At 44.4% G+C, this 26,242-nt stretch overlaps 1 protein-coding gene across 5 annotated transcripts in view; it reads left to right on the top strand.

Annotated features, from left to right (window-relative positions):
* PLPP4 (phospholipid phosphatase 4) overlaps window positions 1–26,242 on the top strand; it is a 138,761-nt gene that overhangs the window by 29,725 nt on the left and 82,794 nt on the right. For 4 of the 5 annotated variants that reach the window (XM_054436342.2, XM_054436344.2, XM_054436341.2 and 1 more), the window contains exon 2: window positions 20,774–20,882. In XM_054436342.2, coding sequence (XP_054292317.1) covers window positions 20,774–20,882 — 109 coding nt within the window. Of the gene's footprint in view, window positions 1–5,852; window positions 5,993–20,773; window positions 20,883–26,242 lie in introns of those variants that run through there. The other variant, XM_063670330.1, reaches the window with a different exon arrangement.

A 26,242-nucleotide genomic window follows, 5' to 3' on the forward strand; every position in this document is an offset into this window, starting at 1 on the left:
GAAGGCTGCCTCTCGGCTTCCCTACTTTTGAGGTTTTGAGACTCTGGCTGATCCACCACTGGCTTCCTTGCTCCTCAACTTGCAGATGGCCTATCATGGGACTTTACCTTGTGATGGTGTGAGTCAATTCTTCTGAATAAACTCCCCATTCATATATACGTCTATCCTATTAGTTCTGTCCCTCTAGAGAACCCTGATTAATACATTCTCTTAGGGCTCTTGTGAGGACTGAGTGAATTAATGAAGTTAATGAGTGTAAAGCACTTAGAATGTCCCAGGCATACACTGAGTCTTTGGGCATTCCACTGTGGTCACCACCATGGGCCTTGAATCCCTGCAGTGATGGGGCCCTGGAATAGAAGATTCTATGATTTGAATATTTGACTCCTCCAAACTTCATGTTGAAATTTGATCACCGATGTTGGAGGTGGAGCCTAATGGAAGGTGTTTGGATCAAGGGATTGGATCCCTTAAGAGTAGATCAGTGCCGTCCTTGGGGATGGGGTGAGTTCTCACTCTATTAATTCCCATGACAGCTAGTTGTTAAAAAGAGCCTGTCTCTTACTTTTTTTCTGGCCTTGTGATCTCTGCACGTGGAGCTCCCCTGGGCCTTCTGCCATGAGTTAAGCAGCCTGAGGCCCTCAGCAGATGCAGATGCCCAATCTTAAACTTTCCAGCCATTAGAATTCTGAGCAAAATAAACCTTTTATCTTTATAAATTACCCAGTCTCAGGTATTTCTCTATAGCAACACAAAATGGACTAAGACAGAGGGAGAGGGAGACAAATGAGGGCTCTGCAGTCATGGAGCTTCCAGGATGGCAGAGATGACCAGCAATGAGCAAGTATCTGTATAAATGCTACAGGAAATTTCAAATGTGATGTGCTAGTAAGTGAGCAGATGTTACCACTGTTAACATTTTGGGGATTTTCTTTTTGTCTCTTTTTTTCTATGCGTATGTGCATGTTATATAAACAATAACAACATTAACAAAAGGGAGAGCACAGGATCTGCTATATTCTTCCCTTTTACCTAACAGTATATCATTGCAAATAGTCAATCACCATAAATGGTCAGTGTATGGCTGTCTTAGTCTGTTTTACGCTGCTATAACAGAATACCTGAAATTGGATAATTCATAATAAACAGAAATTTATTGGTGCATGTTTCTGGAGATTAGGAAGTCCAAGATCGAGGTGCCAGCATCTGGTGAGGGCCTTCCTGCTGCATCATCCTATGGCAGAAGGTGAGAGGGCAAGAGAAGGTGAGAGAGGGCAAAAGGGGGGTGAATTTTTGCTTTTATAAGGAACCCATTCCTGCAATAATGGCATTAATTCATCCAAGGGGGCAAAGCTCTCATGGCCTAATTACCTCTTAAAGTTCCCATGTCTTAATATGTTGCATTAGGGATCAAGTTTGTTGCATTGGGGATCACCTCTTAATACTGTTGCATTGGGGACCAACACGTGAACGTTGGGGGACACATTCAAACCATAAAAATGGAAGAATAATGTTCCCCCAGGGATGTCCACATCCTCATTCCTGGAGCCTGTGAACATATAACCTTACACAGCCAAGGGAATTAAGGTTACAGATGTAATTAAGGTTCTATTCAGATGACCTTGAGATGGAGAGATTATTCTAGATTAGCTGGTGGGCCCAGTGTAATCACATGAGTCCTTAAAAGTAGAAAAGAAGAGGCAGAAGAGGGGTCAGAGAGATGCAATGTGTACAGGACTCAACCTGCCATTGCTAGCTTTGAAGATGAAGGGACCACAAAGCAAGGAATGAGGGCAGCCTCTAGATACTGGAAAAGGCAAGGAAGTAGATTCTATTCTAGAGCTTCCAGAAAGGAATGCAGCCTTGCTAGCACTTTGCCTTTAGCCCAGGGAGATCTGCATCAGACTTTTGACTTCCAGAACTTGTGTTATTTAAAGCCACTATGTTTGTAGTCATTTGTTACAGCTGCAATAAGAAACTTATACCATCTGTTTCTAAACCTGTGCCTTCCCCCTAGAGCTCCCTGAAGGCAGGGACTGTGCCTTATTCACTCTGGGTCCAAGTGCCTGGCACAGGCTTTAAGCTCAACAAACATTTGCTAAACTCTTTTCACCTGCTCAGGAGCTGAGCCTCTGCATTAGGACTGGAGGGGACCCCTTTGTCTCTCTTTTCCATACCCAAACCCTAGTCTTGATGTGGCCCACTAGGAGTGGCCTCCAAGGCCTACAGACCTACTTCCAGCCCAGGCCAGCCTAAAGTGAGGGCAAGTGGTACAGGGAGAACACTGCCTGCTGGCTTAGCTCACACCAAATAGCACCTCCTTCAGAAGGGGAATTCCTGTTAAGTAGAAGGGTTCATAAGTGGAACTCAAAACATGCACATGGTTTTTGATGCTGGATACTGTGAATTTCCTGCCATATTTTTACAAAAGTACCATTATTGATTCATTCAGCAGGGAAATAAATGAGGTAAAGACAAAAATCAAAAAGAAAATTGAAATAAAAGAAAAGAACAAGAAAAGCAAAAAGAATACAGCGATGTGAGCCGTTCACCTCCTGAGTTGCTGCTTGCCCATCTCTCCTTGTAAGGTGACTGCACAGTAGGCCTGCCCCACCCTGGCTGCCCCGAGATTTGTATTAGTTGGCCTAGGGTGAGGCAGGGACAGTGACATTTTTAAAAGCTCAATGATGGAGCCTAGTAAGCAGCTGGAGGTGGGCAGGGGTGGGGGGACACCAACTGCTGCACGATATTCTTGCTCTGCTCTGGTCTCAAATTAGAAGCTCCCAAACCCTAAAACTCTGTAAAGGATGCTGCTTGAAAACCAGCCAAGCAGCCCTCTCATCTTATAGATGGAGAAACCGTGGTTTAGAAACACAGATGCCAACCTCACAGTCATGCAATGTGACACTTGGTGTCCGGGTTGAGGCCACGGCCTGCTTCTGTGTATTTGTCATGCCCACCATCGATCTTACGAGTGTTGCCAACAGTCTTAAATTGGGGCAGCCCATAAACCTCCATCTGTGAGAGGCTTTCCTCCCATTTCATTTAAATTTTTTTTTTTTTCCTCCTCAAATGCTCCTTTGAAAGATCTGCTTTTGATGGGAGACATGGACTCACCCTGCCTCCGCCTCCATGTCCACCATCCCCTAGATGAGGCAATACCAATTAGCTAGTATGAACATGGGCTCTGGAGTCACTCAGGTGTGGCTCTGAAATTTGGCTGCACTAATACTGTGTGGTCCCTGAAAGCCTCAGTTTGACCGGCTGTGAAATGGGCTTAATACTAGTACATCATTCATAGTGGTTGTGAGGTTGAAAAGACATGGAATACATTTAAAGTGCTCAGAACTGCGTGTGACACATAAATGCCAGCTGTTATACATTATATTATTGTTATAAATTACTACTGATATAGGGAGGAGAGTGTGGTTTCAGGTGTCAGAGCCAGTGAGGAATATCAACAGACATTTTTGCTGTTGCTTACTGGCTTCCTCTGGAATGTATGTGACATTGGTCAGTGGTGTCCACTCCTTGACCAGACAGGCACAAGTCCTCTCTTGGGGACTGGTAACAGTGAGCTTCCAAGTGATGCATGGTGTGATGAGCTTGTTAGCCTTGGAGCAGAGGCTCCCTGGGCTTTTACCTCTTACCTATCTTGCCCGCCTTAAGGTCAGCCCACCCGGGCTGCCTCCTGCAGGGATCCCAGATGTATGGACAGATATGAGCCCTTGCTTATTATGGGATTCAGAAAGGGTCTGCTGCCTTCTCCTTCACTGTCTCCATTACAGAAACATTTTCCATGCAAGTAATTGCAGAATGAGATAACAAGGAGGAAGATGGGGCAGATGATAGTGGATAAACTAAACTAACTTGATTACAGTCTTTCCCAAACTTGTTATCCACACTTGCTGTGCTGTGCAAAATCTCAAAAGCCAATTAAGACCTTACCATCACAACTGCAGGTTCCAGAGAAGTCTCCCTTATAAGTCTAGCAGATCTGCCAACAGATTGAGAATGGTGAGAGTAACTCTTCTGCTTTGGATTTTTGAATTTTGGTGAGAACAGGGAGTTTTATTGTTACGCTTTTAAACAAAGCTATTACACATCCAGGTGGGAAGGCAACTCTTCTGCTGATGTGGTGTGTAGTGATTTAGGTGAACCTTTGGTATTTTAAAGTGGGATCATTCTGATTGGTAACATTGTCAATTGCACAGAGAACTGATTCATTTTAAGACATGTTTATGCCACTTACAAAATTACAAGTTAAAGGACTTTGGGAAATCATTTAAGTCAGAGAAGCAACATTTGATTTATTTCTCAGCTTACTATTAGCTTCCTTTTATCAATATTACTTGACCTTTAAATCAGTTTTTTAATAGACAAGATAACCTTATAGGGTCATGGTAAGTGTGAATGAAATAATGTATGTTAAGTGTATAATTCAGCACCTGGAATATAGAAGGAGTGCTGAAACTTTTGGTTTCTCCATTGTTTGGGAGGGGAGATTCATAGCATTTGGACAGAAAAAAACTCTAAAGTCATCCAGTCCAGTTCCTTAATGAGAAAAATGAGGAACAGATAGAGAAAGAACTGTAAATGATTTACTCCGATTGCTTTAGCAGCTAAGCCAAGAATAGAATGTGAATGTCCTGGCTTCCAGAGTTGGTGGCTGCTTCTTACCTGGTCCTTGACTGTTTCCCATGCCAGCAGGAAACCCAAAGCTCTCAATCCAGAGGCACCTGGAAATCCAAGACAGGAGAGGGCAGGGGAACTAAGGGATGGAGACTGTGATAAGAAAAGGCTCCAGAAGTCAGGGGCTCCCTGGGAGCAGATGTGGTCCCCACTGGAGAAGGACCATGTCCCAAGATGGCCTTTTGGGGTGACATTATTCAGGAAGTGCCTGGATGGAGGGAAGAAGAGCTTGGGGAAAAGAATGAGCAGGGAGAGTGATCACAGAACAGAAGGGCAGTGCCAGGAGCCCAGAGTCAATGCCAGCCCCCCTTGAGTGCTTTATAAAGCATTTTCACATTTATTATCTTATTTGAAGCCTTAAAACAGTTCTACCATGTGGGTGGAATGTCAATACGTGCTGAATGAATGACTGAGTGAATGAATGAATGATGACTGAAAGCTAACATTTATTAAACCTGCTTACTATGTGCCAGTCATTGCATTTATAATAAGCCTTTTACAGATGAGGGAACTGAGGCACACAGAAGTAAAGTGATTGGCCAAGGTCAAACCCTAGGAAGCATATTTCAGAATTCATGCTTTTCATTTAACTATCTTGCCATACTGCAAATTTATGAAAGAAGAGTAGGTGGATGAATTTCCATTTTACTAACAAAGAAGTAGCAACATTGAAGGGCAAGAGGCTCCTACAGTTGTAAAGTAATCAGTGGTCGAGTCACTGCTAGTTAGCTCTTTTGATCTCTAGTCCAACATGCTGCTAACTGGCTCTAGCTTGTATCCCACACTACTTGGGCAGGCTCTGGGTCCTCCCACCACATACCGAGTCAAGCGGTTGTCTTCAGCCCACCCGTTGTCCCACCCCCACCTCAGTGTGCTCTTGCCCCACGTTTTCAAAAACAGTCATAATGGAAATAGCCCAGGATTATGGTTAGAAGTTTAAGTTCCAGTTTTGATGCTTGTTAGCTGAATGACTTTGGGCAGGGCAAGAAACCTCTTTAAGACTCAGCTTCCTTCTCTGGAAAATGGAGATAACAATGCCTACTTTTCACTTGTAAGGTTTGAGATAAGAAGTGTCTAGCAGCTTCTTGGCAGGTAAAAAGCACTCAGTAAATTGATCAGCTGATCCTTCCCTCCCTCCCTACTTCCTTTTGTCCCTCCAGGTGCCTCTGAAGATGACGTCTCATTTACTGCATGAATAAGGAGCAGTTCAGGCAGCTGTGATGTATCAAATCCAATTTTCAGTGAGCGCAGCAGGGCTGATATAGCTCCATCAGTTGGAATAGATGATGAAGAACGCAAGGTCTGCAAGTTGATCTTTCATTGGAGAATTGGTGGTGATAGTGGTGGTGCACAGGTACACATTGACCACACAAATGCTGTGGACCAGTTCGTCTTAATGAACCACTTGGCGAATGAGTACCCAGCAAAGGCCAGGCTCCCTGAGAATAGACATGCATTTGTTCACAGGGGAGCACGCTTCAGAGAGTGGGACCGAGGGGCCCTGGTGACTGTTAAATAGCCACCACTCCCCAGACCAGCTAGCAGCCAGTTTGAGCAGCCATGAGAGGTGGTGTGAGCACAGTGTCACACTGCGCAATGGGGGTAGGAGTGGGCCACAAACACATGGGTGTGGCAGTCTGGATGGGGAAGACCTTGGGGTGGGCATTTGCCTTGTCCAAAGTGGGTAGCTGCTTCTTAGATTTTTGGACTGAGTGCTGCCATGGGGAGATGCAGACTCAAGGTTGCCAGATCAAATGCTTTATCAGAAGCCAGAAATTCAGATGTTAGTGTAAGAGCTCCTGTTTTTAAAATATTGGCCATGAGTTACATTTAAAACATTTTTTTTTAACATGGAGCAGCTCAAACCAAATATGCAGCAGGCTGCAATTAGTTCAGGTTGCCAGCTGCCAGCTTCCAATTAAAGATTCCATGTGGCAGAGGCTTGGGTCTTTATTGGAACAGCTGACATGGATTTGTTTGTTCATTCATTGATTCAACAAATATTTATTGAGCACCTACTGCATGCCAGGCACTATTCTAAGTACTGGGGATACAGCTCAGATCACAAGCAGACAAGAATGCCTGCTACCCTTGTGGAGCTGGTGTTCTGCTGTGACCCCTCCATTCTGCCTGAGGCCACTGAATCTTTGCAGTAGTAATGATGATGATGACCTGGTTATTCCCTCTCCTCTTCTTAGGGAGACTTAAAGTGAGCGGCTCAACCTCAATCATAAAGTCCAGTTGTATCAAACAGGCAGCCATTCCTGGTCCTTGACTCAGGTGATGGCTGCTGGTGGGGACAGAGACACCACCTTGGGGATGTCTCCAGCTGTCCAAAGTCTACACCAGTTCTGTAGGCCACGTGGGTGAGATGCCTCCCTTTGTGTTTGAATTGAGAAGTTCAGAGTTTCCAGTACAGGTGGCCATGAAAACACCTATTGATATCCTCCATGAGCAAAAACTTTCGGCGCAAAAATGAGGGCTCCTTATCTGCTTGAAAAACACGGCCCCTGCCATTCCTGAGGGTGGAAGGAAGCTCCTGAGTTCTCCAGAGCTCAGCCACCGAGCAGGTGGACATACTGTGGGAAGCTGCATTCCAGAGCCTCATTGAATGCTCACATGTTTGCAGCCCTGTCCTGGATGCCTGCCCTCAGCCTCTCCTCTAATCATGGGCTGTATTTGTGGCTGTTTCATCTTACACATCTGATTCCTCTCACCTGCCAGACCATTATAGAACACAGCCTTGTTCCTCCATGGGGGAACAGTAGGTCAGAGAAATGGTCAGGGGTGTCAGGTCAGGATTGTGCTGATTTCTGCCAAGGACTCGGGTGAGATCTCGAGGGAGCAGCAGAAAGGCCTGATGCCACCTGTGCTGCTGCTCACTGGAGCCAGGGGAATTCAGACCACATTGCCAGGATGGAAAATCTCAAAGACACCTCACAGGCCCCTATTTAGGAAAATGTGCTCTCTGTATATTGTGTTTTAATGAAAATGGCAGCTCAAAACCACCTTCAAACTAAGTTCTGTTTTTCTCTGTGTTTTCCCCTGAGTGATGAGTAGCATTCTTTCCTGTCCTCGAGCCCCTATCTCTGCTCAGGGTTATGTCCTAGAGTCTTGCTGTGTCCTGGTGCAGGGCATACATAGCTTTAGGCTCTGGCTAAATTCCTAAACACTCCTATTTAATCTTGGAAAGAACACTTTACTAGATATTTTAGAGTTAAAGATTAGTTGGAGACTGAGATCTCATAGCAAGGAAATATACACTTTCCCCTTGTCCCTTCTTTGCTAGGTATGTCTATGTCTTTCAGTGTGTCTTCATTTGCCTGCGGCTCAGGTACAGCCAAGTGGTCCATGCATCAAACATCACTTCCCATTGCGAAATTTATTTGGCCAAGAGAGGAGCTGAGTTCTGGAGGTCTCTGGGCTGCTGGCCCTGCTGGGTGAGGGGACCTGGCTTGTGCTAAGGTGGATCTGGGCTGTGGGTTGCCCAGGAAACCAGTAGGAGGTGAATTCTGCAGGTTTCCCTGGGTCACAAGCTTACTGGCCTGGTTCTGCCCCAAGTCACCTGCCACTGTGATGTTCACTTTCACCAGTACCTCATCACTCAAAGTTATTAAGCAGCTGCTTTTGGAGGCATTCGGGGCCACATCCGAGCCAGGGAGAGGGCTCCTCAGTGCCCCAGGCTCCAGGGCACCAGCACCTTTAACCTGAGCGTTTTGAAGGTGACTCATTTTGTGATTGACTCAACCTCTTTCCAGTTTCTCTTTCCTTCTGTTTCTGCTATTTCTTATCCTGCCCTTCCTTTTCCTTTCTAATTTTTCTCATTACTCTTCTCATTGTCTTCACTGAAATCTAGACGAAGCTAAATATTTCCCAATAATAAGCTGTTGCTTTAGTTGATAAAACACCTGATTTTGTGGCATCTCAAAGGCAAAGTTGTTTTATAGAACTTTTTGATGTGAAAATTTTTAAATACCCTCCACCAATTATCAGCACTTTTATTTCATCTGCTTCCCTCTCTCCCCTTTTTGGTGAAGTCTTTTAAAGCAGATCCTAGATATGGCATCATGTCTGTAAATACTTTGATATGGAATTTTAATCTATAAGAACAACAACAACAAAACCCAACAACAAACATACAAGCAAACAAAAAAACCCAAGTGATCTCCCATTACTGTTGTAATACCTGATGAAATTAATAATAATTTCTTTGAATCAGGATCCAAATAAGGTCCACACATATTTGGTATACATGTTTTTGGAAATAATTTGTTTTTCATTTAGAATTCTTTGGTAATTAGTACTACTATTAATGCCAGTTGTTGAGTGCCTCTTGTGAGATCTTGACAATTATCTCAAATCTTCTAGCAGAGTGCTCTGCCCATTTTATAGATGAGCCGGGCAACTTAACTGCTTGACCCAGGTTATGAGGCCTCGACTGGATCCTGCTCTGTCAGCTGCTGCACCCAGGTTTACGTAGACCAGGATTTTCTGTTTGTGTTCAGACAATGAAAACATTTTCAGTCTTCTGTTGTTTACTCCCAAAGGAAAGGCACCCTCTGTAGAAATGTTTGAAAATAGTTGCACTAAACATTTGGATTTCTGGGGTGATGCATGTTGTTTCTGCACATTGTGTTGCTGCCAAATATGCTTACGTTTACACCATGCCCCATAGCAGGCATGTTTGAATGTGTTTTGCTATTTTTATTATGAAGCAGAAGTGGTTTTGAATATCCTGTTGCTGCTGAAGACAACTCCTGCAGGAAGGGAAGCATAGAACAGCCTGGCTCTTTACGTCTATTCTGCATTACCTCACTGTTTATTCCTCCCCACAGCTGCTGAGATAGTGGCCGTTATCTCCATTTACAGAAGAGGGCTCAGAGAGGACATATGCCTTGCCCAAATCACACTATGAGTAAGAGGCAAGGGCAGGATGCTCGGTTTTCAACTCCACAGCTCTGGCTGCCAGCCGTTGTACTTTCAGAGCAACACTATCTTCCTTGCTATTTCTCCACTTTTGAGGTCCTGCTTCTGGACTTTTCTGTGCCAACATTTTATCCTGGAAAAATTCCAAATATTTCGAAAGGTTGAAAGAGTAGAATGATCCCCTATATACTCTGCCTAGATATAGCAATTGTTAACATGTAATCATATTGGTTGGATATCTCTATTTATTGTTTATATGTGCATTTTTCTGAACTACCTGAACGTAACTTACTGATACCTGAGGCTCCTAAACCCCCCTAAATGTTTCAGCTGCTTCTCCTACAAAGAAGGTATTCTTCTACATATCCATGTCATTACTGCACTGAAGAAAATTAGTATACTTCCTTACTATCACCTAAAATCTAACTCATTCTCTAATCCCACAGTTTCCCCAACCATCCCCAGTATTTCTTTTTAATAGCTTTTGGTTTGTTTTGACCCAAGATCTAGTCAGAGCACATATGTTTCATTTTTGATTGTTTTGTCTCTTCAGGCTCTTGTAATCTGGAACATTTAGCTTTATTCTAACTTTATTCATGGGTTCACCTAATTGTTCATTGAGGGTGTTTGACTTGTTCCTCTTCCCCTGTTGGGTCTAAGGGTTTGATGAGATCCAGAGCATGCATGTTTGGGAAGAATGCTCAGTGGGATGCCATGGCCGTCCTGTCTCCTTGTGTTGAGGGCACAGGAGAAAGGGTCTGTGGCTCCAGTGTCAGGGGCCACAGGTAAAGAATGCAAGTTAGGGTCATTTTTCTAAAAGCTGAAGAAGAGTCGGCATGAGCAGGCAGAGGCTTTGCATTGGGAGCTTTGCTTCACCCGCACGGCCTGTTCTGGCCCTCTCTCTGCCAGTCCCGCTGCTTTCCATGCCGTGGGAGGTGGATAGATGGATGACATCTCCAGGCTTGGGCCACACATTTCCACACTGTCCACTCACCAATCCCCACCCATCCCGCCCCAGTGTGTTTAGGAGGGTACAGCAGTAGAGTACATGTTTTCATTGTCTCTTATACACCTTTTTGTCGAGGGAGGGATTCCTGCCCTAGGGTTAGGAGGACGGTCATACATGACACTCAACACGGCAGATGAGATCAACGGCAGCTTATTCCTCACATATACTCACAGCCCAGGGGAGGAGAACACTGCATGCCATGCAGGGACACAAGGAACAGAGTGAACATCCAGGGACTATGGGAGGCAGGCTTTGTAGTGTATCAGGAGGGTGGGGTGGTCCCTGGTAGTGGCAGGAGGATGTAATTGACTTATTGAATAATTCCACGAGCTAGCAGGAAGCTGAGACTCACTATTCAGAGATAAGCAGAAACTGTGCCTGGTCACATCAATAAGAAATGTTTGGCTACAGGACCTTATTTGTGAAAGCAGAGTAGGGAGGGGAACTTGTGGTTAGGACATTTGAATCCATTTTGGTTTCAGATGTCAAAACAAGACATAACATTGGGCCTCAATTTTAGACTTTACACTGCTCAAATTTAACACCCTTATTATTCATTCACTATGTGTACTCATCCTCATAAGCACTTCATATGAATTAATTCATTTAATCCTTACAACAACCCTCTGAGGTAGGCACTATTATCAGCGTCACTTCAGAGATGAGGCAACTGAGGCCTGAGAGGTCAAGCACCTTGCCTAAGGTCATGTGGCTAGTAAGGAAAGAATCAGAATCCAACCCAGGAGAGCTGCCCGCAGAATCTGTGCCCCCACAGTTGAAAAGGGCATGAGATTTAGAGTGAGGGCATGAGGACATGAATCCTGGCTCTGCCTTGGGTGGGCATTTATGCTTGCTAAGCCTCAGTCTTTGCATCTGTTCGGAGGCTTATCACAGAGCAAGAAGAACCATCCCCAAGGGGGGTGGTAATTCTGGGAGCTGTTCCTGGTCCGGTCCTGGGCTGATGTCTGCATGCCATTCTTCCTTATCCAGGCGAGGGTTGGATTATTTGATTAAATCAGCTGCTGCAAAGGAAACCCCTCTTTGGATGATAGGTACAAGACAGTTGGTGGGAGCAACTTCTTGGGGTCTTCATTTCTTTTTCCACCTCCTTCCCTGTGCATTCTTTCCCCTCTTTCCAACAAACATCAAACTTTGCTCTGCAAAAATCTGATCTCAATCGTCCACACTGAGTGAGACTGGAGATCTACATGTTGCATTTCCTGAGTAAGGTCATATCTCTATATCTCTAATTGGGGAAAACTCTGTGTCTTATTAAAATAATTGCAGATGCCACTGAGCTGGTGGGGAAAGCATGTATGTGTGTGTTGTATGTGTGTATTGCGCATGGCTGTGTTGCTTGACTTCCTTAAAAGTCCAGTGCATGTACGGAGGAATAGTGCACCCTGTGCTGTATAGACTTAGGCAAGACATCTGACATCTTGTAGCTTCAGTGCACTCGTTTCTAAAATAGGAATAATGGTAATTCCTGCCTCATAGGGTTCTTATGAGGATGAAGTCCTGTTGGAAAGCAGCAAGTGAAGGGCTTGGCATAAGATGTCTGCAATATCATAACTAATTATGATTATTATTCTAATTGTTGACTGTTTTGGGAGATAGCCAACTACTCCAATTCAGAGTAAAGACCTGTCTGAGGGCAGTTTGCTGGCCCACAGGCTTACAGAGATAATCCATCAACATGTTCTCCCTATAACCACACCCACCCCTTGTTCCCAGGACTAATGAGTAATCTGATAGGCCTTCCTGCCTAGAGTGGAGTGGCCTGCATTTTCTGCTGACCACATCGGATGCCTGTTTATAAGGGCTTTTCCCCGTTGCCCGAAAGAGGCTGACTAGGGAGGAAAACTCAATAGTGCAATGAGGAAACATGCTTTCCTTTTGGCTCTCACCTGGAAAACGTTTTTTGTTTATCATGTGTCTTCAAGTGTAATTATTTTTTTCTTCAGATCTCAAGGGTTGAAAGTGACTTTCTGGGCCATTGTTTGCTCATAGAATGACCAAATGATGCAGAGTTTTGTTGCCATTCTTCTATCTGCTCCCTTTTCCCAACACACAACCTCACTACCCTCAGGTGGGGCTTGAAGAAGGTGGGGCAGCCTTCTCAGACCCAGCATATTCATATTTGTAAGATAAACAGCCACCATTTATGGAGGCCTTCCGTGCCCCAGGTGCTATGCTGGACCCTAACTTATTACTGAACAGAATATTCGCAATGGCCTTGGAAGGTATGGCAGCATCCTGGGGGACAGGAGGAAGACATGTAGCCTCAGAGAGGTCAAGTGACTTTTTTCAAGCCACCCTGCCAGCAAACACCAATGCAGGGATTTGGACTAAGTCTAATTATCTGATTGGGTTTATATTTCAGTATAATCCTGTGTTATTTATAGTTGGGAAAAAGGATGGTGAAGTCTGTCATCCTAGTACTTGACTTTAAAGCCCCCTGGAGTCTTAACCTATCTTGAAAAAGGCCTGTCATCCAGGCACATGGCCTAAGGGCGTTGGCAAATCCAAGAAATCTTTTAGAAGCTTATAGGGATCCTCTGGGGCTTTGGGCACTTGACTTTGAATTAGAAGAGGCCCAGGGGGACGGTGGCATCACTGTCCCTTGTTGTGGACTTGCTGTTTCTGCTGGTGTGATGTCAATATCAGCCATTCCTTTGGATTCCCAACTTTGGGCTGCACCTGTTGCCACATTTGGCATGTGGACTGTGATAGATACATACCTTGGAACATCCCTAGAGGACCAGGGTCCTGACAGGTGGCTCTGGGTGGGAGGCTATTTCATGAGACCAACTACTGGGGCACTCCAATCTAGACATCTTCTTAAAGCAGAGTGCAGTGGCAAGCTCATGTGTTCTGATGCATACAAGCAAAAACCTCAACACCCAATTCCACAATCTGTTGTGACCCAGATTATACAATCTGTAATCTCCATAAGAGTTGGGACCATATTTGTATTCACCAGTGTTATAGGACAGTACCTGGCACATCATGGGCACTCTAAATATTTGTTGAATGAAGAAAAATTTGGCAAAGATGATAGTCCACTCTCTGTCCCCTCCTGTGTCCTTTCTATATAACAAGACACATATCCTGAGATCTTTAAGTCATGTTGAGCTATGGAAACAGAATTAACCAACAAGAGCATGGGAGTGAGAGAGAGAGAGAGAGAGAGAAAGGAAGAGGGAGGGAGAGAGAGAGAAAGGAAGAGGGAGGGAGAGAGAGAGAAAGAGAGAATATGTGAGTGTGCGTGTGTGTGTGCAGGTGAGCATATGTGAGTGTAGTTTTTATCTGTCATGAGTCTAGATGCTGCCCCACCTAGCCCTAGTCTGGGGATCCTCCTAGGGGTAGGACCATATTCTAATTTGATGCCAAGCCGGTTAAAGGCCTGGAGAGCCCCCTGTGATGCCACATGTGCCTCTGGAATTGCATCTGCTGCTTGTAGGTGAAGATTCAGGTGACCAAAAAAGGTAGTCGGTGGTGCTTTTGTGATTTAGCAATGAAAGTGCCACTGGCAGCCACGGTTTGCCTAAAGGGGAAGGGTGTGTGGTTTTCTGTTACATTTTGCTTTCAGATCACTCTGACTTTAGTTTTCCTGCTTTTCATTCTTAGTCAGTATCAGATCCTCCTTTACCTCTTTTCCATTTTGGTTAATTTCAGTGGATTATCCCTGCATCTTAAATAATTGCATCCTTTTGCTTCCCTTCCACTCACTTAATTTCATAGTGTGTATGTGTGTGCGCACACAAGTGTGTGTTTATGTGTGTTGGTGTGTGTGTGCATTTTGTGTGTGTATATGTAATTATAAGCTTTATCTAAGGAAGATTTAAACATGTGAACCACACATGAACAAACTGAAGAGAAAATTGCTTGTCATAAAGTTACAATTACATCTTTGAATTTTCTTCGTGAATTTTTTTTCTTGCCCTGTCTTATGGTGCTGAGTGAATGTGTTTTAAGGTCTTCAAACTATATCAGGAGAAAATTAAGGAGAAAATATATAAAACTGCCCCCACTTTGCCCAGGAGAAATTAAGATACAAATAGATTAAGATAACTATGCGGCCGGGCGCGGTGGCTCACGCCTGTAATCCCAGCACTTTGGGAGGCCGAGGCGGGTGGATCACGAGGTCAGGAGATCGAGACCATCCTGGCTAACACGGTGAAACCCCGTCTCTATTAAAAATACAAAATATTAGCCGGGCATGGTGGCGGGCACCTGTGGTCTCAGCTACTCGGGAGGCTGAGGCAGGAGAATGGCGTGAACCTGGGAGGCGGAGCTTGCAGTGAGCAGAGATCACACCACTGCACGCCAGCCTCGGCGACAGAGCAAGGCTCTCTCTCAAAAAAGAAAAAAAAAAAGATCACTGTCTAATTTAAACAGCAAAGAAATAGAAGTATGTCTTGGATTAAAATCCAACAACAATTTATCTGACTTTGGGCAGTTAAAATTATCATTAAAGAAAATAATATGTTTACTTTAGTAGTAACTTTGCTTTTCAATGTAGTAACATTTGACCTACACAGTCCAGACATTTTATTTTTAGTTTGAATCCCTATTAAGTGAAATGATGTTGACAGTAGTTAACAATTCATGAATGCTTGTAATGGGGGAAGTCCATGATTTTGAGGTGAGACTGGCACTGCTGCTGAATTAGAGTTTATTGATAACAATGAAGAAAATATTGCATTCACACCTATGCAGTCTCATTAAATAGCATTTTTCCTTTGAAATGATTCATAAATGATACCTTGTAATCTGTTAGAGTTCCGTGCCTCCTACTCATGTAGGGCTGTTTATTTTTGGTCATCAAATCTGATGAAGTTTTAGGAGTCTTACTCTACTCTTAAACAAATTATGAGATGCAATGGATAACTAGTGTGATTATCCACATGATTTGAGTACAGAGGGCCCTGAGTTATGTACATAGACACACCAGCTTTTCTATTCTTTTTGTTTGTTTGTTTTTGAGATGGAGTCTCACTCTGTCACCCAGGCTGGAGTGCAGTGGCATGATCTCAGCTCACTGCAACCTCCACCTCCTGGGTTCAAGCAATTCTCATGCCTCAGTCTTCCAAGTAGCTGGGATTGCAGGCACGCACCACTACACCCAGGTAATTTTTTGTTTTTAGTACAGAAGAGGTTTCGCCATGTTGGCCAGGCTGGTCTCAAACTCCTTGCCTCGTGTGATCCACCCGCCTTGGCCTCCCAGAAGCTCTTCTATTCTTAACGAAGGCTTTGCAGTGATGGCGAAAGGCCTTCACAGTGAGAACAACAGGCCTGACCCTCATCCCCAAAGGCATTCTGCATCCTTGGATCTGTCTGAGCCTTCTGGACATTAAGATGTTTTTAGCTGTTCTGTTTTTACTGGAAATAAAAGTAAACCAAATGGTTTTACCCACCTTCTAGTGGTAAAAGAGTTGCTGCAATTTCTTTAGCCTTTTCTTGAAAAACTCAAGGACGTCCATCATTATGCTGGCCAGGAATATACTGACACTTGCGAGCTACTAAGGCTGGCCGGGCTATAGTCCTCTACGCTGAATGGCTTCAGGTTGCTGTGCCTTTTCACTTTGTTTTCTATATTTTTTTCTCCCCCCATGACACAAGTGGTGCTTGAGATGACTTTAATGGCTTTGTGAGGTGAGTTTAGATTCAGATTGTATTGGGTTGGTGCAAAGGTAATTGGGGTTTTTGCTATGCTTTTTTTTTTTTTTTTTAAATGGCAACGACCGCAATTACTTTTGCACCAATGTAATACATGGATGTGACCCACCTTCTACCACAGTCATGGAGAAGATCCCCTGGGGATCATGTTAAATGCAGACTCTGATCCACTAGGTCTGGGGTGGGGCTGGAGATTCTGCATTTTTAACAAGATCCCACATGATGCTGCTGCCCTGGCCCCTTGTGACTCAAGGTTTGATCTAGAGATCGGCAGCATGGCCCCCCTGGGAATCTTGCTGGAAATGCTAGCTCTAAGGTCTTTTCTGAACCTGCTGTCTCTGTGTCTGCAGTCACAAGACTCCCAAGTGATCCTTGGACACATTAAAGTTTGGGAACTGCCGACCTAACACACTGCTGGAGACCACACCTTCACACCTTCCCTAGAAGCAGGGTTCCCATTTCTTGGATTCCAAAGCACTTCCAAAGAGCTTGTGGAAGGATGTTTCCAGGCCTGGGCATGTCCTCTCTTGGGAACACCTTTAACGTCTCCAGGACTTTCCATTCCACTATGTGCCCACCTCTGTCCCTGTTAAGATCCTTAAGCTTTATTAAGACCTTGGTCTTCTGCATATTAGCTCCACTGTCTGCGTTCTTTGAGACAGACGCCAGTGGCTGGAGCATGGCTGGAGAAGGGACATCGATCTTTCTTAGTACTGCTGCTCCCAGAGGATATAATTTGCTTGATAGATGTGTTCTGGCTGCAGCTACTCAGGGTAGAGTGAGGGATTGTGCAAAAGCCTGGGTGTACCAGGCTTTAGAAAAATTGCCATGAGGATAATAAAACCTGAAAGACAAACAAGACGAGGAAGGAAGGTGCTCTGTGGTGTACCTGGTCCCATTGCCCTGTGGCCGGTTGTGTGAGAAGAAATAGGAGTCAAGGTTCTGGGGTCTCACAGAGTGGGGGGTGTGGCCGTCACAGTGTCAATCGCACCCTGTGGGTGGCAGAATATATTTCACAGTTGGCTGCAGCCATATCCCTCATCCACCTGCTTTTCTATAGTAAGAACTTGCCACACCCCAGTCAATGGGTGGAGTCATTTCCCCTCCCTGGAATCCAGACTGACCTTAGGACTCACTTCTAACTGGAGATGACACTACACAACTTCTGAGACTAGGTTGGAAAAAGCCACTGAGCTTCTGCCTTGTTCTGGGATACCTGCTGTGGGGGAAGCCAGTAGTTATGAATAATTCTGATCACCCTGAGCCCACAGTGCTGGAGAGGAAGGGTTTTTCTGTGGGTGGGGGGGGGGGGGCGGGTAGGAGTGGGTTCCAGATCCTTTATTTTCAGAGCTTGCAACAGTTGGTTAGCAATGCTATCTAAGCTGGTATAATCCGAAGGCCATCCACCTTTTTCTTTAGGCACTCAACCAACAGAATCTCTTTCTTACAAACAAGATCATTGACCAGTTGGGATCTGTCTCAATGTGTGTGTGGGAAGAGGTTCTCTCCCCCACACTTTTCACAACAAGATTGTTTTATAGCCAAATGCAACTCAAATCCATAACACAGCAACTAGTCATCTCCAGTATCACTGATTCCCCCCACCCCCAGAATAGGAAGTTGAGGTAAGAGGGGAGAGACTGTGTCCTGTTATAAGAAAAACAACAGCAGGGGTTCCAGCTCCTACCAGGGTTCCAGCCAACAGCCTGGTCAGTGGACAGCCATTGACTGTGCCCACATGAGAGATTCTAAGTGGGAACTACCTGGGCGATGAGCCTCTCTCAATTTCCTGATCCACAAATTCATGAGCAAAATAAAATGTTTTGAAGTAATTTGTTATGTAGCTACAGAAACTGGAGTATGCTGAAGCTTTAGTTATCAGAGATACACTACATATTCTTAAAAACACCCTTCAAGCAAAATTTATTTCATTTCATTTCATTTCATTTCATGTCTTAAAAACACTTGGGAGCAGGGAGTAGGTTGTCACAAAATCAAACAAAGCCCAAAAACTGTCTAGTAAAAATATGCAGCTTTAGGCTAGATTAAAATGATAATAGTAATACAATTCTAGTTTTTGTTTCTCTTCTGTCAGGCCCTACATATGTATTTCATTGTTTAACTTTCATTCCAACTCTGTAAGGTGTGTCTATTTTAGAGGTGAAGAAACTGAGGCTCAGAAAATGTTAAATGACTCATCATGTGCCACATAGCCAGAGCTGGGATTTGAACGCTGCTGGCTATGACTCTAGAGCCTGTCCTGCAGTGGGTGGAAAAGTTGTTAATGAGAAGAGTTAAATTACAGGATGTCCTGTCCTTGGATCCAAGGGTTTGGGACCCTTAGGTATCATTTAGTTCAATGCTGGGGACTCCTGGCCCATCAGGGCCACCTAGGGGACTGTTTTAAAATTCACATTACCAGACTCTGTTCACTTGGAGTCTTAGGTCTGTGGTAGGGTGTTTTCTAGAAGGTTCTGACCCTTCTCAAATTGAAGTCTCTGATTTAGTTCCCCCATTGCAGAGGCCCTGGGAGGGGAAGCAGCTTGCTCCACAGCATGGAGCAGCTCAGTTGGCAAGCTGGGGCAGAGAGCAGAGGGGCAGAGAGCTGGGGCAGAGAGCAGCTGGGGCAGAGAGCAGGGCAGAGAGCTAATGCCCAGAGAGGGTGCTCCTCCATGCTGCTTTAGAGGAATTTTGGAGGGCTGATAGCAGACGTGACTTGCACCCCAGTGAGGGGATGCAATAGGGATTCTGCAATAGAAGTGCTCCAGATTTAGGGTTGGTGAAGGGCTGACTGGGTTCTGTGACGATGGCATTGCAGGAGTCCGTTCAGTCATCTGGCAAATAGCTACAAGCAATGCCTGTGTGCCAGGCAGAGGCGCTGGGGGCCCAGTGCTGAGCAGAACAGTCATGGGTACCACTGCTTTTTGAAATTACATAAATACACAGACTTTCAGGACTTAAAACCTCGCAGTTAGAGGAGGCAGGGAGAGAAGGGGGAAGGGAAGGAGGGAGGGAGAGACAGGGAGAGAGACACCGCAGATGGATGGATTTTAGGTCTCTTAGATATGCAATAGAATTGAGAGTCAGGCTGATCAAAGTGAGAATAGTTTCAGTGTCACCTGTTCAAAGTCCCAAATAGGTGTTAACTTCTGTGGTCTCTGAGTGCCTACAGTGGCCCAGCAGTCCTACTGGGCTCTGGAGTGGCTCCTGCCCTCCAGAGTGACACTCTAGAGTGACAGCCCTGGAGTGGCTCCTGCCCTCACACCCTCACAGGGGAGCTAAAGCGGCAAACAGAACATGCTCATATAACGTCCCGAATCTGGTATAGAAACCAGGGCTGTGGGACTCCTGATTCTGTCTGGAGACTGGGACGGCTTTAGGGTGACCAACAGTCCTGGTTTGCTCAAGATTGAGGGGTTTCCTGGGGTATAGGACTTTCGGTGCTAAAACTGGAAAAGTTATGGACAAACCAAGACTGCTGGCCACCTTAGAGGGTTTCCTAGGAGAAGCTCAGCTTCCTCCTCCTCTCCCACTCCTCTGCGCTCCTCATCTTGGATCACGGAACTCCTTTTCCCAGAAGCCCAAACCAGAAGCCTAGGAATCAGCTTCAGCCACTCCTGCCCACAGGTTCTCCATGCCATCCATTTCCTCTCCAATCTGCTAGTCTCTCTTGCAGGGACAGCTGCTGCAACCCCAGCACCTCCCACCTTGCCTTCTCTTCTCTCCTCTGAGTCCCATCCTCACCATGGCCAGGGCTGCCATTTTGAATTGGAATTCCCATTCCATGCTCCTCTGCCAAACCTCTCCTTGGCTCAAAATCAAAGTCCTCTAGCCTGGCGCTCACAGCCCCAAATGACTTGGCTTCTTTTGCCCTCTCCAACTGCATCTGAAGTGGTGATGAACTTAGTTCCTCAGGTAAAGATTGGCTGGAGAGCTGGGAGGTGGCCCGATGGCTGAGATCTGAAAAAGCAGACCCCTGCATCTCTGCCCCTTTCTTCCCCCCGGTTTTTCTCTTGGCAGTGACTGCTTTTCATTGCTCAACCAATGAAGACAGCACACGGGCAGCTGTGCCAGTTACTCCCTCCCTTATGTTCCACCTCAAACCTATTTTGTTTTCAAGAGACCATGCTGCTGCCCTGGCCTTGCCCTATTCTGACTTCAGTTTCCAGTTTACTTTGGAACCCCAAGTCCTTGGAGTCTTTGTACACACAAAGCTACTCCCTTATGCATGGAATTGGTCCTTGCTGGCAGGTGGTGATGGAAGAGTCTGCAAAGTCTCAGTGATTCTTTCAGTCCTTCCCAAGCCTTTGAACCAGCTGAGAACTGACAGCAGGGCCTGTCTCTTTCCCCTTCCCCAGCAGGCTGGATTCCCACCCTGAGGTTGCATAGAAGGGGGGCCTCCTTGGGAACTTCCCGCAACAACAGAATGCTCAACCTTCATGTACTTTTCTTTTTATGTTTCAGTTTTACAGAGTTTTTGGATCCATTCCAGAGAGTCATCCAGCCAGAAGAGATCTGGCTGTATAAAAATCCTTTGGTGCAATCAGATAACATACCTACCCGCCTCATGTTTGTAAGTACCATGATTTCATTCCTTATTTGACTGCTCTCTCAAAGATGAACCAAATGGGTTTTCATCTTTGTTTTTCTAACCCTGAAGACAGTGGGTGGCCTGAGAGAAAGAGAAGGTGAGCAGCCCATCAAATTAAAATCCAGTTCCATGTCATGATAAGAGCTGCTTGGTCATGTGAGAAGTAGTCTGTTAGAAATGCTCATTCCCTGGTATCACAAAGAAATAGCACCCAAACATAAATTTAATTCTCTCAGCAAGGCAATTTTTACTTTCTGCAGAAAGGGTGCTCGTCGCAGATGGAACAATGGCGAGAACATGCTTGAACAAAGGAGGGAGGCAATTTTTATCCCTTATGCAGCTTGTCCCTGCTACTGTGTCCCGTCTCCATTGACTGGAGCCGGACCTCACAGTCTAAACTAATACCCGATTGGCTAACAGCTGAAAACTTTCTTAAATAGGTAAAGGGAGAACAAAGGAAAAGAGGAAGTTGCTTATGAAAGATTTAAAGAAGCAATAACATTTCCAAATAAGGAAGGGGCATAAGCTATAAGCTAAGATTTGCCTCGGCCTGTCTAGACATGCCTGAGTAAGCCAAAGCAACTAACTGGGCTAAAGTGTAAGAACTAACTGTTGATAGGAGGCTTTAGAGTAAGAAGCTATTATTCCTAGTGCCTATCTTATTTTTAAACTAAGACGAGCTTTGAAGAGGAACTTTTCTACTTTCTACAAGTCATTGCCCAATATTGTGGAATGAGAAAGGACTTGCTTGTCTGGGCTATGCTGAGTTACAGTAAAGGTAGACTAGAAGCCAGTGATGAGAATTTTCTCTCCCCTCTCTTTTTAGGATAAGCCTTGATTCTGCCAAATGAAGGTACCCAGATAGCTCTGTTTAAGCCTCTTTTCTGGTTTTAGCTGGTCAGTTGTTGGCCACTAATAAGACTACCCTGTGCTTCAACCTCTTGAGAGTGTCTTGTGTCTCTCTTCTTCTAGAATAAATGGGCAAGCACCCATAGAGCTGGTGAATATATTGAGATAAATTTTACCTCTCCTACCCCAAATGCCACATGGCAATTGCCACGTGGCAGTTGTAACCTTTTACATTTCACTGCCTATATGCCAGGCTTTTTGCAGAGAGCTTAAGAAATGGTGGTCTAATTTAATTCCACCCAGCATCCCAGTGAGGAAGATGTCATTATTGTCCACATTTCACAGATGCAAAACTGCATTCCAAGAGAGATGGGGGAACTTGCCCAATGTCACACAGCTAGTGAGCACAGCACCAGGTTCTAGCAGCCAGCTCTTGGAGCTCAGCTCTCAGCCAAGAGGCTGCCCTGAGGGTTGGGGGCAGAGTGTCTGGAACTCCTTGCTGATGCTAATGAAGCCCTGGAGAATTGGAGGATTACCATCAAACCTTTCTAGAACAGAGGAAATATTTAAGCTCCTCTTTGTTATGGAACGATAATGTCACTTTTGGATGGGCAGCCTCCCAGCAGTTTGAAGGTTATTCCTGTTGACCTGCCAGGGTGTCTCGTGCCTCTCTGGGAACTGCTCCAGAAACTTCATAGACACACAGGGAACATTTTTGTATTTTGAAAGAAATCCCTCTGATTTTACAAAGGAAATTTTGTTAATTAGTGATGATTGGAAAGATCTGTGTTTTTGCAAACTCTTGGAAATGCCCATAATGCCAGTGAGCATTAAAGTATTATTTTAATTGCTTCTTAATGATTACTTTTCTACTGGAAAGTAAACTGGATTTTTATAAATCTTAGGGAAATTGACAAATTAGGGTAGTTGTGAGTAGGGAATTACTAACACATGACTATTAAAATCAGGCTTTTTTCATTTCTGCTGTAATTCAAATATTCTATAAATCCTAGAAATAAAGGAAGTAGTGTGTGTGTAATGAGTTTACTCAATGGCTTTAATAGGGAGAGCCTTCTATTTATCAGTTACTCCTATTTTTCATAACATTTTACATTTCATGTGTTGTAAAAACACAATTTGGAGATGAATGTTCATATGGGATGTTGTGAGAAATCTGTGGCTGTGTCCTAGATTTATGAACAATGGATTGTTTTGAAGTCTAGATACAAATGCCACAAATATTCTGGCTACAGACGTAAATACGATGGAGCAATTTGCATGCTGGCGGTGGTAGAAATTAGTCAGTAGAGGGCTTATTCAGTGCTGGGATTCTCAGAGAACAGAAGGATATTCAGCTACACATACTGATTCATACCCTCTATTCTCCTAATGAAATAAGTTCAACCTTTTATTTCATTAATAGCAGTTGATGAATTTCATTCATTTGGTCACACGATTTAGTACAATTCCATAATAACACAAGGAAAGCAGTAGATACATTTATAATACCTGTAACACAAAGATGAAAAATATTTTGTCACCCCATAAAAAAGATTTGTTCTCCTGGGTTTTAAGAATTTAATATAAGGCATTATATTATTTTGGTCTTTTAAAACCTTCAGATGTTAGTAGAAGAATTGGTAATAGAACATCCATTTTCACTGATGTATAAAATGGCTTGATTTTCTTTGAAAGCTCACATTTTTTTATTTACTACATAAAAAAAAAATCCTGGGGTCTCCTTTAATTTTGGTTGGAATGTTTTAACCTAAAGATGAACTTTCTAATTTTCTTACCAAGGTGTTTTTTGAAGGCAACTGGCATTGACTTGGATTTTTTTTTATTGGATAATTAATGCTTCTAGAGTCGCAAGTTAGAGGAGCCAATTGGGCAAATGTAACAAGAAAATTAACAGAATAGTGGCTAGGGGATTAAGTGCAGAGTAAATGGTAATAATGTCACTGGAAGCCTCCTAACTTGCACTTTCGCTGTCTGTGGCACCATTAGCTCAGGTGATGTCTGTCACCCTGAAAGTTGGGTGTAGTTGGAACTGTTTGATTCCAAGAGCTTGTTTCCCTTGACAACCTAGTGTTCCTGTTGACCAGAGAGACTGGCTGAGAATTCTTTCCAGATGCACTCAAAAGTCTTGCTTAACATTTCTGGGATATGCCCAAAGCCTTTATGGAAGGCTACTTCCTCATTCAAAAGAGGTACCGGTTTCTGGCTGAGTGTGAGGGGTTTATCAGAATATTTTTTAAAACCGACTTTTTGTGTAGGACAACTTAATCGGTATTAGTTGTTGCTTTTTGGTACACTTTTTGTTGTCTATAGTAGTTGTGTCTTTGTACATTCAGGGGACATTTTCAGGGAGCCTGCTGTGGGTGAAGAAAACCACAGGGGCTATAGGGGATGAGAAGTCCAATGAGACTTGGGATGTACCCTCAGGGACCTTCCAGGATCCCTGGTACATTAAGATGGTACTCTAATACAAAATGGAATCTGAAGAGGGCCAGAGAAGAGGCTCAGGTAAACTTCTAGGGAAGTTCTTCATCATCATCATCATCATCATCTACAACAGTAAACATTTCTTGAATTCAGGGGCTGTGCTTATCGCTTTGTAAAGAATATCTCAGTTAATCTTCAGAATCCTTTGAGGTCAGCACTTTTGTTAATCTCATGTCAGTGGAGAAAACAAAACTGAGGAAATTATACAACTTGTCTGAGATTATACAACCGTCAGTGGCTGAACCAGGATCTGAGCACTGGCTGTGAGTGCAAACTCTCACTTGGAGGCACTCTGCTGTGATGCTTCCTTGGTGATTGGTTAGGTGGAGAGGTATGTAAAGGCAGAGAAACAGAGATTGAGCCTGTGTGGGTCCTGTCAACAGGAGTTTGTTTGGAGTATCTATGCGTAAGGGCTAAGAAGGGGGCAGAGATAGAGCTAGACTGGGGGTAGCTTTGGATTGGTTAATTACAAGCTAATTCAGTGGATGGTTATGAAACACTTGCCATGAGGAAAGATGAATAAGATATGGTTTCTAGTCTAGGGAGGGGCACAGACATGAACACAAGGTGAACAGTTCAGCATCACTAAAAAGCCTTGAGGAATAGGTAAGACTCAGTAAGAAGTTTCAGGAATGACAGGTTTTGCAAATTTTTTCCTTGGCTTTCAAAAGAAATCCACCCAAGGCCTATTCTTTGCCCTTTTCTCTTTTTGCTTCGACCGTGATATGTCCAGAAGATTTATTCTCATAGACTATTACTGATAGATACTGTGTTGATTTGATACCAGGGTTTTCTATTCTGGGATCAGATGCTTCTAAGGAAGGCAGAAATAAAGTCATTTTGGGGAGGAAGAAGGAAGAAAAAGAGACAAGGCTGGATCATGATAGACAGTTTAATTTTTAGGCTGTTTTTAAGAGTCTTAGACAGCTCTTTTATCTGTGATGGGATGTGATTGTTTACCCAGAGCAGGGCCTTTTCCAAGTGTCTCAGTGTCTTAAAGTTGTCTTTATAATCACCCTGCAGCACACCTTTCTGTCAAAAGCCAGAAATGAAGGCACTTTGGGCCCATTGTTTTGTTTTGTCTGATGTGAATGAACCCCAGTGACAAGCTCCTCTCTGGATAACACCCTCGCATCGAGGCTGCTCTGGCTTCGATCCCTTCTGGTTGTTAGAAGTCCTTGGCATCCTCATGCCCTCCCCCATGAAACACACTGCTTCACATTTGGTGGTTTCCCAGAAGCGCCCTGGCAGTGTGGTGCATGGTGCCTTACATCAGCAGGTGGGGATGACTCACTTTCTGGGTGCAGCACTGGCCAGAGATTGGCGCCCCTTCCTGTGTTGATTCATGGATGGATGCTCCATAACTTAGTTTGTAATGTAGGGTATGGTCAGGGTGCCTGGGAGAATTAGGCTCCCTCTTCTCTCCCCAACCTCCTCCTGCTGCTCAAAGGTGCACACTACTTAGATCTAAGGGTGCAGGTGGGCTTGAACTGAAAATGCGTCAATCCTATGTGTCTGGTGACAAGATCCTGATACCCTTTTAACAATCTTTTCCAGAAAATAATGAAATACTAGTCAACAACCAGCATTTGCCGGATGCTAGCTCTCTGTTGGATCCTGTTGGTGGGCAGTTGGTGTGGGCTCCACAGTGGCCTACCAGGGGTCAACTCCCGGCTTTGCCACTCACTAGCTATGCAAATTTGGAAGATCACCTCCCCTCTTAGCACCTTACTTTCTTTATCTGTGAAAGGTGTCTTTAAGAACATGTCCCATCAACCTCTAGAGAGCATCAAATGGGGGTGACAGACCTTTGGCACTTCACTTAGTGTGTGGCACCTAATCAGCATTCCATAACTATTAGTAAATTGAAATCCTGCCGATAATATTTGCCATGGATATTGTTACCATCATACCCATTTATAGATAAGGAAACTGAGAATCAAAGACTTGCTCAAGGACAAAGAATGGATAAGTGTCAGGAGCTAGAG

This window comes from Pongo pygmaeus, chromosome 8 (genome assembly GCF_028885625.2).
Source record: "Pongo pygmaeus isolate AG05252 chromosome 8, NHGRI_mPonPyg2-v2.0_pri, whole genome shotgun sequence".
Classification (NCBI taxonomy): Eukaryota; Metazoa; Chordata; class Mammalia; order Primates; family Hominidae; genus Pongo; species Pongo pygmaeus.